General features: G+C 39.0%; 1 protein-coding gene across 1 annotated transcript; it reads left to right on the top strand.

Annotated features, from left to right (window-relative positions):
• The first annotated feature begins 11,848 nt into the window (after positions 1 to 11,848).
• LOC146645320 (CMRF35-like molecule 3) lies at positions 11,849 to 13,721 on the top strand. The gene is made up of 3 exons (XM_085394926.1): positions 11,849 to 12,244; positions 13,026 to 13,077; positions 13,234 to 13,721. Exons 1-3 carry the CDS (start codon positions 11,857 to 11,859, stop codon positions 13,334 to 13,336), a joined length of 543 nt encoding a protein of 180 aa, XP_085251052.1. The 5' UTR covers positions 11,849 to 11,856; the 3' UTR covers positions 13,337 to 13,721.
• The last annotated feature ends 2,006 nt before the right edge of the window (positions 13,722 to 15,727 follow it).

Below are 15,727 nucleotides of genomic sequence, written 5' to 3'. Positions count from 1 at the left end.
GGAGACAGACACCATCCCTACTTCTATGATTAACCTTAAAACTTTCCTTTTTGCTAAAGCATATAGGTAGGGCTGGATCACATGACCCTGAATCCTCCCTTAGTTACGCTGCAATAGGTGTAGACTCGGAGATTCCCATGATGCACTGAGTATTTTCTTCAGCCACCTTTTCCAGTTATAATGTGTTATACAGCTCTCTTCATTTAATCATTAGTTATTATTAATCTAGTCTAGTCTTGTCCTGTCTTCCTCCCCTCACCCCAACGGTCACAGCAGATGACCGCCCCTCCCTGAGCCTGGTTCTGCTGGAGTTTTTCCTTCCTACTTGCTCAATAGGGGTCATATGATTGCTGGGTTTTTCTCTGTTGTACTATTTTATTGTCTACCTTAGAATATACAGTGCATTGCAGTATAAATAAAACTAAATTGAATTGAATTGAAAATGATCAGGACAATGGAGAGGGTAAAAAAAAAAACCACAAAATACCTCATGGCCCAAAGCATACTCTGTTATCTGTCAAACACGGTCGAGTTTCTGTTAGGGTTTGGCCATATGGCTGCCAATGTAGCTGGCCCCCACTGGCATTTATTGATGATCTCACTGCTGACAGAAGCAACAGGATGAATGCAGAATTATATGAGAGCAGTCTGTGTGCTCAGATTCAGCCAAACACATAAAGCATATTGGACAGCAGTTCATCATTCAGCAGGACAAGGATACTAAACAAACAACTACAGCAACCGAAGACTATACAACTACTTACTGGCAGGAGAGTACACAGCAGTGACAAAATCTTTCTTTACTTGACTGTCAAACAAAAATCTCTTCCTCATACATTGCAAAATGAAGGCTTTTCTCACTGTTACATTCTGTTGCCATGTTTTCTTATTTACTTGCCATGTCCTACAGCAGCTGTGACTCAGTAGTTAGAGCCTTCCAGCTACCAACCTGATGGTTGTTGGTTTGATCCTAAAAGTGTGAGTGTGTGCATGATAGATAGAGAGCCCTTAAAGGCATAGAGTAAAGCAGTGAATCAATGTGTAAGTCTCTAGAAATAAGGGTGCTATAAGAGGAACTATGGTACTGCATGACATTAGGATATTGAGACAACTATATGAGGACAGTATTAGGATGTGTGGTCAGAGTGACAGATGGGTTTAAAGCGGTGGTGCGATTACATTAGGAAACCATCAGGAAGCCCATTCATGTTTGTGAGGTTGCCAGATTAACAGATGAGGTTAGAGAGGAGTTTGTGGACTATAATGTTTGCAGATGACACTGTATTCATGGATGTAGTGAAGGAGGACATGCAGAGGGTTGGTGGTGTGACACAGGAAATTACTGGGGATTCGTATTATTGTATTATGTTTGTATTATTGTAGGGTCTCTACCCTACAATGCTAATATAAAGCATTTCAAGGCAACTCTTGTTGTGATTTGGCACTTTAGACATAACATTAAATTGAACTGAAAATTGAGATGGTGAGATGGAGTGAGATGGTAAATGGTAAATGGCCTGTATTTGTATAGTACTTTACTAGTCCCTAAGGACCCCAAAGTGCTTTACACGTTCAGTCATCCACCCATTCACACACTGGTGATGGCAAGCTACATTGTAGCTACAGCTGCCCTGAGGCGCACTGACAGAGGTGAGGCTGCCAGATACTGACGCTCTGACCACCACCAGTAGGCAACGGGTGAAGTGTCTCTCCCAACGACACAACGACCGAGACTGTCCAAGACAGGGCTCGAACCGCAGATCATCTGCTGTGGCCACTCCTAAAGGGAGCAGCCAGATGAAGAAGATCGAGAAGGTATATTCTTAATCTACCTTCTCGATCTACCTAAGATTCCTACCTAACCTAGCTAAGATTCCTAATTAAATTATCTATTCTTAACAAAAAGTTATGTATTGTAAGTATATATGGCCCAAATGTTGATGACCCCTCATTCTTCCACGCTATTTTATTGAACACCTAGATTGCTCACTTGTTCTTGGGGGCCACCTCAACTTTGGACTAAATGAAGAAATGGACAGGCTCAATACTACAGGAACTCAGCACAACTGGCTGTTCACAAATATAGCTAAACAGTACATGAGGCATTCCGGACTTTGCGACACATGGCGTTCCCTTCACCCCAGCCGTAAGGAATATATTTTCTCCTCATATGTCCATGACTCCTACTCTTGTCTGGATTATTTCCAAGTCAGCAGCTCACTGTTGAATGACACTTCAGACACTGAGATACACCCGATAGCTGTCAGTGATCATATTCCTGTATCTTTAATTCTAATACATAAGAAGATTATTCCGGCAAGTAAAAGCTGGAGATTTAATACATCATTGCTTAAAGATGAAGATTTTATTAAATATTTTAAAAAAGAGTGGGCTTTATATTTAGACTGTAGTGACCTGCCTGGAACATCAGCATCTGTTCTCTGGGAAGCAGGGAAAGCTGTGATGAGAGGTAAAATGATTTAATTCTCATCACATAAAAAGAGAAAACAAACATATTCAGAAATTATACGAAATCATCAAATCTTTAGAAGAAGCCTATGTGTCCTTCCAGGAACAGGAAATATTGAAGAAAATATGACAAACAAAACTAGAATTCAATGAAATTATTCATTAAACACACACACACACACACACACACACACACACACACACACACACACACACACACACACACACACACACACAATTCTTAGTACAAAGACCCAACTTACTTAATTTCATAGACCATTCACGTAGCAAAAACACTGGAAATTGTTATTTACAGCTTCCAAAAATTTGGTTTTGGAAAGTCTTTCCTAAACTCGTTAAAAGTATTATATAATTCTCCAACAGCATGTGTCAGGACAAATGACCAAACATCCTCCAGCTTCTGTCACCAGAAAGGCACAAGGCAGGGACGCCCACTCTCCCCTTCACTGTTTGCAGTTTTTAAATCGAACCACTAGGAGCAGCAAATCAGGAGGAAATAGTGATTAAGGGCATAAAATGATCTGGCTAGATGGAAATCGGTACCCATATCACTCATGGGAAGGGTTGCTTCAATGAAAATGATGGTGTTACAGGAAAAATGATTCTATGTTTCTTTACCTTCTTTTAAATGTGCAAGCATGCCCTTTTGTCTATGGTTAGATTAGTTTAGAATTATCTTTTAGACTTTCTCAGCAAAGACATACTGTTTTGGGACATATTGTTTTAGATTATTTTATCTCTCACAGCCTTCTCCCAGCTCTCTGCTGACGAGACTAGCGCCACATGTGGAGTTGTTTATTTTATTTGTTTTGTATTTTCTTATCCTGTTCTCACTGTCTTTCCTATAAAAAGTGCCCAGCCTCTGTACACGTTGTGAGTTGTTCTGAACAGCTTACCCGTGTGCACGTTAAAGCATAAAAAGTGATCTTGTCTCATTGTGTCTTTATTTCTCCTGGGTCTTTTACAGAGTTTTCCCCCAACATTTCTTGGTCCTTCGGAGCCGGAGCGCCTCCATCGTGTCCCATCTCCGTGACCAGTCCACGTTGTTCGTCTGTCGACAGCCCACACACTAGGTGTGTGGTCAAAGACCAAGGGCGTTAAATTCGAGTCTTGGCCAACGTTCTAGAAAGCGACCCACGGTGGTGGGGCCCGATCGAGGTGGACCAGACCCGGCGACACTGACCAGGTAGATACAGACACACTGACACAATTTTGCGTAAAAGCGTATTTTAAATTCAGGAAATTTTAAATTCAGGGAGTTTTGAATTCAGGGAATTTAAAATAGCGAAAGTAGCTCGTCGACTGGTAGCATTGGAGCTCGTCGACTGGAAGCTCCCCACCTCTGTGGGTTAGGTTTAAAGTAGCTCGTCGGCTGGTAGCTTGGAGCTCGTCGACTGGAAGCTCCCCACGCTTGTGGGTTAGGTTTGGAGCTCTGGGTAGCTCCCCCAGCTGGGTCAAGGGAATAAGTAGCTCGTCTACAGAAAGACTGGCAGCTCCCCTTATGATAAGGGTTCCGATCGCGCGAATAAGTGTGAATGTGAATGTGTGTATTGTTTTAATTAATGGAGCAAGCTGAATTTTCACGGTCCAATAAGAGACTGAGCTGCTCCTACTGTGTTTTTCTTTTACTGCTATTCACTGACGTGCTGGTGAGTTGAGAGAACGGTCGAGTTCCGTCTCGTAAAGTTCACACCGCTTTTGGAAATAGTCCGAAAGTAGAAGGGCGTGTGAGCAACCACTCTCGTCTCTAATACCAGCGAAGGTGATAGCAGCTGTATTGTGTATATATTACTTAAACAAAAATAAGTAAATACATAAATAAGATGGGTAATCAAGCAAGTGAAATTAAAACTCACTCCTGCTGACGAGCAGTGGTGAGAAAAGAAAAGTCCAGACGCCGGACAAAAACAGTGTCTGTAAACTGAGAGATTTAAGAAAACAAAATATAAACAGTCAGGAGAACAGAATCCAACTGCCAGTTTAGTAAAACCAGAAGACGAGACACTGTGCAGTGTCCACAATCCTTTTAGTAAACCATCACTCATTCCTGCAGCCGCATCTGCAGCAACACCCATATCAGGAAGAACATAATAATCCCTTATTAAGTGAAAACTAGAGATCAAAGTAGTTTGAAGTAGTTTAAAAGGGTTGAAAACAGACCCCACTGAGTAGATATAAATATAAAAAGTACGAAATAAAGATTAACAAAGGGAAAATTACAGTAGAAATTATCTTTAGAGTATTTGAAATTAATAATAGCAAGGATAACAACCTGTAAAGTGATATTAACATTGAAACACAGTTGGCATGATGACCATGCCCACAATGTATAAAATGAATATAAAGCAAATAATTCACACGAAAATATTTTAATAAAATAATTAAGGTATATTTAGACTGTGTCACTGTTCAGCCAAGGACAGTGTGTGAAAAGGTAACTGTCTCCACCTTGGGAAAATGGTGATAACTGCAGATCACCTGAAGCCCTTGATGGATACAAAATAAAATATAAATAATATATTATAATAGAACTGCCTGGTCCGCCATGCAACAGCGAGAACAAATGTGACCGCAGATTGGATGAATTCTAAATTATCTGTTTGCTGAATAAGATGATCCTAACTAACAAATTGGCTCAGTAGTAGTATAATGGTACACACTAATAAAATATTATAATATGCTATTGCTGTTATATAAGACAAAGAGGATAATATTAACAATGACATAATATTAATATGAAGAGGCACCTTAATCGGTTATGATGTAAGGTGGATAATTGTTAAGCAGTAGTCTGCATCAAGCTTAAGGTTTGCTGAAACTCAGTGTAATGACATGTGAGATGAAGACAATACAGAGAATAACTAAACTAATGAAGTGCATAGAGGCACTTGACCAGCTTGAAACTTATCATTCTAGAATGACACATTGCTGAGATATAGAGCACACCTATAATAACAACCAATAAGCAAAACCCTGTAGACAACAGCTAAAACTACAGGATTGAGAAGCTGAATTAAATATGTAGACACTGCTAAGCTGATGAGCATGTTCCACATTTTCTTTTCTTTTTATTTATTTGTTTCTTTTAGAGCAGAAGCTGCTATTCTGCCCAAAGAAAGACTCTAGGTCTGACCAACCGTTTCAGTCATGGGCAAAAAGATGTCAGTCAATAAAATTCTAAAAGATAATTTATTGACGAAAAATATATCAAGAGATAAAAGATAAAACAGTCCAGTGTCCCACTTAAGAATTGTATAAAAACACACAGTCCCAAGGCCAGAGCCAGCTATGCCACACAGCCAAGTTGCACTCCACATGTTGCCTTTAACAGGGTTAGAAGTTGTCCTTGGAGACCCACCACCCTGTAAGCATATAGAAAAACCCATCCATCCCAAACATATCTGATTACATCACATTACATACCTGCACAGAGAGACAAAACGAAACAGCAGTGTTTGTAGTGTGGGCTATAAGTAGACCAGTGTATCAGTGCAATCAAGTACACCTGCCTCTAATTAGTCCAACCCCATTCCAGCCATTGGCTCACCAAAAATGTGACACACACAAAACCACTCCCAACCCAGTGGAACTTCACACAATAATATGGAGCTGAATTAACACAGGCACATTAGTCTACCATGTTACAAGCTGCATGCTATTACAAGCCAACATATGCAGACTTCTGCCTTGTTCGGATGGCAGCATTTTTTTCTTTTTCTTTTGTGTCCTGACACGTTTATGTTTTTTGTTTTTGTTTGATTATTTTGTTGGTTTTGGAAACGAATTTAAACAAACTTGTGACAATACTTGAGAGTCACAATGACACATAGTGATTAGGCATTTGATTGAAAAATGCCTAGGTTTAGAGCTGTGAGCTATGAGCTGTGAGGAATGCAAAGTTAAATATATATATATTTGTATAAATGGGAAACAACCCTAACTTGAAAGTTTGAAATGTGTGAGATCCATGAATTGTTTGAAAAACTAGAAATTATTCAAAACTGCCTTAAGTGAAAATGTAGAGTTGCATCTATTCTCCCAAACCAAGACAAACAAAAAAGAAGAAGCTTTCTGTAACTTCAAAATAAGGCTGACTGTTGACAATAGACTAAAACACTAATCCGCAGGTGGCTATCAGGAACAGAGAGGCGAGCAAAGTCACAAACACCAAGGCTGCAGACAGCCATGCAGAAACAGCAGATAACATAGAGACAACGCCTGCTACAACCGTGGAGAGGAAGGTCACTTCCCACGAGATTGTAGGAGTAGAGGACAAATTAGTTGTAAAGTCAGCTTCAGGCCACACAACTGTACAACAATTAACTGCCCTTTTAGAACTAGTACACACAGCAAGTGGCCACAGGTGCTTTATTAAATGCATATATGACCCGTCGTGTCCAGTAAATTTGCTAGGTAGAGACGCTCTGACAAAACTTAAGATAGCAGTCATGCCATTCTTTTCTGGTATTAAACCTGAGTGCATGCTAAATGACACCCGCCACATCCACTTTCCAGAAACCGACCGAGTATCACAACATTCTGAGATTTAAACAAACTCCAGGCCCAGATCCACCTTATGATCAGCAAGTGTGGAAGCTAGGAGAACAGCATTTGACCTTACAGCACAGGCCGAAATTGTGTAGGTTACGCAGTAACCACAGACAGTAGAATAATAGAAGCAAAACCACTTTCTTCTTCATATTCTGCACAGAGCGCTGAGCTGATAGCTGTTATTCGTGCATGTGAAATACACAAAGATAAACAAATAAACGTTTATACAGACAGCCAGTATGTTTTCTCTGCTGTGCATCATTTTGCAAAGCTTTGGCAAAACAGAGGAATGATTACATCAACCGGTAAACCAGTCCAGCATGCCAGCCTCTTACAACGCCTGCTGACTGTAATAAATTTACCACAACAACTCACATTGTGTAAATGTGCAGCACACAAAACTGATGGCTCTTTTATTACTACAGGCAACAATTTTGCTGACAGAGCAGCAAAACAGGCGGCACAAAAGACAAACATGACATTGATGGCAGTAAACACACATCAGATTCCACTGGATGTGTTGCAAAGTGAACAAAAAGCAGCGAGCACAGCAGAGCAGGCAAAATGGCTAAAACACGGTGCAGTTCTGACAAACGATTTAATGATGTGTTATGGCAAGCCAGTGTTGCCAAAATCGCTCCACAAGATGGCGGCATTAGTGACTCATGGCTGTACACATTTGTCATCGGGGGGAATGACCTGTATTGTCAACTCTCATTTCTACACTGTAAATTTTGAAACTTCAGCAAAACAATTTGTCAGAACGTGCATGACGTGTCAAAAATATAATGCTCAGGGTAACCTGCGACCAAAAAGAGGCCGTTTTCCAACTCCGCCTCACCCTTTCCACACAATTCATATGGATTTTATTGAGCTAAGCGAATGTCAAGGGTCGAAATACGCCCTAGTGGTTATAGATGTGTTCTCAAAGTGGCCGGAAATCTATCCAGTGAAAAAGGCAGATGCAATTTCAGTAGCAAAATGCCTGTGCAATCACTTCATACCCACATATGGCATTCCAGCTTTGATACGATCAGACAACGGCACTCATTTTGTAAATGATGTCATCACTAAGGTCTCTGAAGCACTCGGTTTCAGCATAAAACACCACTGTGCTTATCACCCTCAGAGCGCAGGCCTTGTAGAGAGAACTAACGGCACTATAAAACAAAGGCTCAGGAAATGCATGGCAGAAACAGGAAGGCCGTGGCCTGAATGTTTGGGTTTAGTGAAAATGTGGATGCGCTTAACGCAAGGCTCCCATAAACTAACTCCATTTGAAATCATTCATGGCAGGCCGTTCCCACTGCCCATCACCAGTCAACCAATAGACAAAGCAATCAGAGAAAACACATTAGCAGAATGGATGTCTAAGCTGTTAGAAAACAAAGAGATCATTGTACATAATCAACAACCTGATGATGTTTCTCCAGTGTCTTGCAGACTAAAGCCCGGTGACTGGGTTCTGATCAAGGTGCTCCAAAGGAAAAACTGGAGCACACCCAGGTGGGAGGGGCCATACCAAGTCCTCCTCACTACACCGACCGCTTGCAAAATTGCGGAACGACCATCCTGGATCCATCAGAGTCACTGCAGGCGAGTCAGTGAAGCCATCTAAACACAGCTGACGGCAGGCTTGCCCACTTGTTGTGATCTCGCCCGGTGGAGGGGTCAGCTTTCCTGGCCGGGGGGTCTACTCGCGACAGGAGGGTGTGTCCCGTCGTCATGAGGTGGTGGCTCTTAATAACTGCAGTGGCCCTGACCATGGCCGGGCTCCTCATCTTTGCTTCCGTGAGGGACAATAAGTCACGCTATATGAAGAAAAGGCAGACACTGTATGACAAAGGAAAGTACACCAAGTTTCCCCATGGCTATGCCACTAATTTCTGGTGGCAGTTTATGAACACTACAGCTCACTTGAATAATAAAACTGACTGCTATGCAAATACACTTTCTGCCCACCGAGGAACGAGAGGAAGTGTATTGACTGTTCACTCAACGAAACCTGTGCCAGTAACGCAACACTGATGAGCCTCAACTGTCGCTCCAACTACAGCTACCGAATGATACTACAAACAAAGACTCATTACCAGACAGGATGTGCACGGACGGCACCAAGCAGTAAAGGAACCAGAGTTTCGCATCTGAGGAGGAGTGAAATTCTTACAGAGCTTGATCCCCGGCATTGGAGTTGCCGAGGTGCGGGATCACGTGGAAATCAACCGATATGCTCTGCTACGACACATCAACTTAACTAAGGCCCTGGGAACGGCCTTAGCAGGAGAACAGAAGGCCATCAGAACGATGGTGTTGAAGAACACACTGACACTAGACCTGCTAACAGCATCACAAGGAGGAGTTTGCAAGCTGATCGGGGAGACATATTGCACTTTTATCCCTGATGGATACAAAGCTGGAGGAGACATTTATGAAGCTTTGCAGAATTTGTCCATTCTGCAAAAATATGTCACTGACCACACATCTGGAGCAGCTACACCGCCATGTCTAAGAGTAATGATTTCAAAGATGATAACAACTACAATGACTGCTTATGTTGCCGTGCCTCAAGAAGACCAGCATCCTGTTGCAATTCTGTTAGAGGAGAACTTGTAATAACTGCTAATGAATGACGTGGTGATTAAAAATGACTTCTGCCTTTTTCAAGTGATCATGCACTGATTAACACATTAGTAGTTTATGCAGGTACAATATAAGGTTTTCATCATTTTATTTTTTGAAGTTTTCATTTTAAATATAAGGTTTTCATCCTTGTATTTTTTGAAGTTTTCATTTTACATATTAGGTTTTCATCATTTTTAAATATAAAGTTTTCATTTTAAATATTAGGTTTTCATCATTTTTAAATACAAAGTTTTCATTTTAGTTTTCATCCTTTTATTTTTTGTAGTTTTTGTTTTAAAATATAAGGTTTTTATCCTTTATTTTTTGTAGTTTAGTTTTATTATTTTTTCTTGTTTATTCCACTTGTTATTTCATTTACTATGATTTTCATTTACTATGATTTTCTTTGTTCTTTTTATTATTTTATTTTGTTTTATTCTTTAGACCAAATGACTTCCATTTCTGCTATGCTGACATTTTGAAAATTAAAAAATTGTTTAAGATACTTAATAAATAACCTTCACAGACAATTGTTGTATACATTTAAAATAAGTTAAAACAGGAGGGAATGTTACAGGAAAAATGATTCTATGTTTCTTTACCTTCTTTTAAATGTGCAAGCATGCCCTTTTGTCTATGGTTAGATTAGTTTAGAATTATCTTTTAGACTTTCTCAGCAAAGACATACTGTTTTGGGACATATTGTTTTAGATTATTTTATCTCTCACAGCCTTCTCCCAGCTCTCTGCTGACGAGACTAGCGCCACATGTGGAGTTGTTTATTTTATTTGTTTTGTATTTTCTTATCCTGTTCTCACTGTCTTTCCTATAAAAAGTGCCCAGCCTCTGTACACGTTGTGAGTTGTTCTGAACAGCTTACCCGTGTGCACGTTAAAGCATAAAAAGTGATCTTGTCTCATTGTGTCTTTATTTCTCCTGGGTCTTTTACAGAGTTTTCCCCCAACAGATGGTCTTGCAAAGAATCACTTATTCATTCTCAATGATCCTGAGTAAGCCACCACCAGACTGATTTGGATCTCTGGAATCTTCTATTTTTAAATTCCTTTGGAAAGATAAACCCCCACGCATCAGCTTAAAAACTCTACAAAGACCAAGGATGAAGGAGGACTAGATCTGCCTAACTTAAACAGTACTTCTTAGCCAACAGGCTACAAGTCATCTCAGGATGGTTAAAACATGCCCTGTCAGATGAGCCCTAGCTACACGTAGACAGGCACTATGCAATATTATAGAGATTTCTGACCTACAATTCATTAGTTCAAACATCAAACGACATATATGCTTTAAAAGTATCAATATCAGCTCCTCTCTGACAGTATGGTGGGCGTTTCTAAAAATGACTGGCTCTTCATTAATCACATCCAAACCTACACCCATTTGGAACAACCCTGACATACAACAGAACAATAATATGATTAACTTCACAGATTGGAGTTGTAAAGGAATTAAATACTTGAAACATATATTTGAAGGAACAGACTTTATTCCATTTGACAGATTAATTATACAATATGGGATTAACAACCTTTCCTCCCCATCCTCAATTGAATCCCTCCTCCCACACCATCCCACCATCACACATGCAAGGTCTTTAGGTACAGGTGCATCACTGAGGGTCAGGGGAGGCATTCCTCCTTTGTCCCCTCCTGCCCCCCTGTACCTCAGTTTTATTCTACAACTTAGACACTCACATTGCTAAAACTCTCATACATATTTGGTATGGACACACTAAAAAGCATCTTCCAGCAGGATAAAAAATGTATTATAGGATGAAGGTGATTACTTTAATCAACTTTGACTTTTTCTTCAGTGACACTTCCATTTAAGGGACTAATACAGATGAAAACTTGCCCTTCATTCAAACATTCTTTCTTTTGCGTTGTTGCCTGTTGTTGCCTAGTCCTGTGTCTTTGTTTATCGTGATGTCAAGAATTTCCTGTCATTTGGCTGTGGTATTTTGAGCAATGGGAGAGTATGACACAGTATGACATTACTGCGCAAGACCAAAGGAGAAGTTGCCTAGCTGGTGTTTTCTTACCCTTTAACTTTTCATAACGACCATGAGGACCTCTGGAACATTTGTCTGCCTATTTAATGGTAATCTATCAAAAGTACTTGCCTTGCCATTTTTTTCTTCAATTGCACACTTATCTGATTAACATGTGATGTTAAATGGTTTGGGATTTTGCAGGTCCAGCTTTCTGTTTGTTGTTGTGGATAATACAGCATGCAGCAGAATCACTTCTGCTTTCAGCTCCAGAGGTGGTAAAAGCAACAAACAGAGGGTCTGTAAAGGTGCCTTGTCAGTATGACCTTCTGTACAAAGAAAACACAAAGTACTGGTGCAGAGGAAAGATATATGAGTTTTGCAGGATAGTGGTAAAGACACCAAAGAACCGTTCTACCAACAGAACCTTCATTGCTGATGATAAGGAAGTGGGAGTGTTCAGTGTGACTATGACATCTATCAGACAAAGTGACGAAGATAAGTACTGGTGTGTCATCGCGACTCCTGGAAGAAATATCTTTACTGGTGTCAGCCTCCTCGTCTCCCAAGCAGGTAAACTTCAGCTTCAGATACTTTATCATCAGATGTGCTATTGCTGATTCAGTAGTTTCTTTCTTTGATTACACAGAATAATCACCAAACTTTAAAGTTGTAAATGTAATCTATTACTACTCTAGAAAGGCCAGCTCGAGTGTTGTCTGAACCTTTTGGCTAAACTAGTTAAACAACACATTGTTTGCCTCACAATCATGTTGTTTGTCATCTGAACGACCAAGTACGTTTCTGAGTAAGATTCTTATAATTTTCAAATCTAGGTGACCATCTATATTCATCTGAGACACTGACAATTTATCAACATCTTAATCAAAGACTGATCATAATTGTGGTGGGGATTTTTTAATGTTGCTCCACCACAGCGAAATATAACCCAACCACAAGTTGTACCTTTGATTTGACCTTCTAACTATTAGCATATGAGTCTGAGAACACCTTTTAAATTACACTGCTTGTCATCTAGTAGGTAGTATGGAGCAGAAAATATATTGTATATAAAAGATGATTAAACTTTAACAAAAGCTATATTGTAAAAATGGTCATTTCTGATATTTGAATTTTTCCACTTTCAAATTTAATTGTTATTTCTCATTATTTCCATTAGCTTATAAGATATTATGTTATTATTAGATATCAGATTATTTCTTGTTCTCAACATCTGTTGAAAACACCTGATAACGCTCTGAACTGCTTTCTAATGCGATTATAAGGGGAAAGTCAGTATTAATATCAAGAATATCATTTACTGACTTTTAATGCAAAGTCTTCTTATCCACAGTGACAACCCCAACCACCAGCACACAAATTACTCCAATTCAAGATGAAAAAAGGTGAGAAGAGTCTAAGGCTATTAAACTGTTTACTATATCACCATCAACTCTTTATATGTAGTAGTAAACATTAGAATAATCATCTGTCCAGTACAAAAATAGTAACAGATAGTAGTACGTATAATTTATTTATTTATTTATTTATTTTAAATCTAGTTCGTGGGTGACTCTACGTTGGATTCTCTTTATTTTGATGCTGTGTTCTTTGGCATCAACACATATCGCTGAATGGAGAATAAAGACTGCAAGGAAAATATGACTATGACAACCATTTTACCCTCAGAACCTATACATTAATAGATTAAGTCTTACACTGTCATCATTTTCAAAAGGAAACATGGGTAAATTGGTATTAACAAAATCCTACTAAAACTATTCTTCCAGTGGATGTTCATTCAATGTGTGACCTGAGCTGAAAATAAACCAAATGAAAAAGAGGCTTTCAGACTCTTTTGTTTTTTCTAAGTATTTAAATGATTTAAATGTCATTCATTTTAATGTCAGTGCCTAAGATAACTTTAGGCTCAACTATTGAATATCCTATCAGCTTAAAATTAACAGCCTCAAATCCTAGAGGGCCCTTGGCTTTCACTTAATTTATTTGCAGATCTCATATGGGCGGGCACGATGATTGTTATTCTCTTTGCGATGAATCTCTGATATCTAAGATTTCTGTCAATATTGCATTCCAGAGATCTGAAAACCATGTGGAATAAAATTTTCTTCATATTCAAACACAGGGTGAACTATTGTGAGGAGCTCCTTCTAAAAGTCAAAACACTCACAATAAGTAGGTTGGATCATTAGGATCTCTCTAAAGTTATTTGAGGATTGCAATAATATAGTTTCACGCTTGCTTGACTTTTGCTTCTTGCCCTCAGTAATACATAATAGTCTAACAGGTTACCTGGAGCTGAAATGAGTTACTATCCAAGTTAATTTATGTAAACTTGTTAAAGTGATAATCAAAAGTGGATTACACTGAAATTCCTCAAAATTTTCCCATATTATGCACACAAAGAGAAGCAGTGATGATTAGTGATCATTGTCAAGCAGATTTGATTACCCTGGTAGTAATGGCTGTAAGACGTTGAACATCTATGACTGGTGTTCATTGCCATTACACCCCTATACAATCTAATTCAATAACCCTGCATTTAATCTTATTTTATAGAAAAATATAATGTTCACTTTATCTCAGAGGCATTGAATCATTTATTCTCTCGCTGTGCTGCAATATGTGTTGCCTTTGATATTGTGTCCCTCGTGCAGGTGGGGGTGGACAACAACATCTCTGAAACCTTTTTAACTGCAGATATCAGGTATTTGTCACACGTTCCAGTAGCTATGTCAATGTACAAGTAAGTCAGTATTCAAAATATCAGCACCATAGCACTAAAGCTGTCTGACTAATATCATTATTCACACCTGTGCTCTTCCAGCTGTTTGTGTAAAATAATTTCTGTCATGAGAGAAGAAAAAACACCATTCCCTTCATATGTAAAAACGGACTATAAGGTTTAGGTGAAACATTTCATTTTAGTCTTCTAGGTTGTATAACCCAGACCCAATAGCTATTTCAGTGTGCATGTGGGAATGTGAGTACAGTTTTGAGACAAGAAATACATTGTTTAATGCAGTGGTTCTCAAACTTTCACAATGAGTACCACCTTATAAAATATATGGCTCTTAAAGTACCACCCTTATGACCCACATTATAGTACAGCAGTATAGGCCTATTTAACACCATATACTGTTTACATGAGACAATTTTATTTCTTATATGAATGTTATTGTCATAAACAGGATGTGACAAGTGATAATAATAACAACTGTACTGCATTAAAACATTCACAGCAGGTGGGATATCCCGTCTTTAAGTGATGAGTTGACAAACCCCGCTTCCTGTTTTTAACATGTTTTAATGCTTTGTATCTTGTTCCATTTATTCTGAACAAGCCCCTAAAAAGTTAGCAATCACTGTCGGCCTCTCTCAGTTTTTATCACCACTATTCAATTAAAGCTCAGTTTTTAAAACCTTACGATGTAACTAACTGACTACTGCCCAGCCCATGCAGCAATATATTAATGACTAACCTCATATTGTAGTTTGATTATCTCAGTTTTTCTCTGACTGAAGTTTGGTCCGTTTACAGCATCCTGCCATGTGATTACATTTGTCCCTAACCATCGGGAACCATCGCGTTAACTTTATCAAGTGGAAAAAAGTTAGCATTCATCCTCCAGCTTCACTCTGTTTATATTATGCTAACCACAGCTGTATAGTGAGCCACCACGTAGCACATCATTATATAACAGCTAGCCCAACTTCAGTAACCGTAAAAAACTGTTTCGTTTTCTGTCTTAATTTATGTCAGAAGTGATAGCAGAACTGTACATTTTAATTTTTCAGAAATCCCTCAATCAGAACATGGTATATTATTTAATCTTACAATTTTGGGAGAGACTTCTTGCGTACCACTAGAGGGAGCCCACGTACCACCAGTGGTACGCATACCATAGATTGAGAATTACTGGTTTAATACAACAGTTTTCAGCCACCCCTTGTTTCATTTTATTCAGTTTCCAAGGACCCATTTTCTCCTCTTTTTTTTTATTCCATGCTATTGCTTAAAGTCTTAACCAATAG

Source organism: Rhamphochromis longiceps, linkage group LG20 (assembly GCF_057381845.1).
Source record: "Rhamphochromis longiceps isolate RC_006_pf linkage group LG20, R_longiceps_female_GT1.1, whole genome shotgun sequence".
Lineage (NCBI taxonomy): Eukaryota > Metazoa > Chordata > Actinopteri > Cichliformes > Cichlidae > Rhamphochromis > Rhamphochromis longiceps.
Note: the sequence above shows the minus strand (reverse complement) of the source record. Positions and strands in the feature narration are given on the sequence as shown.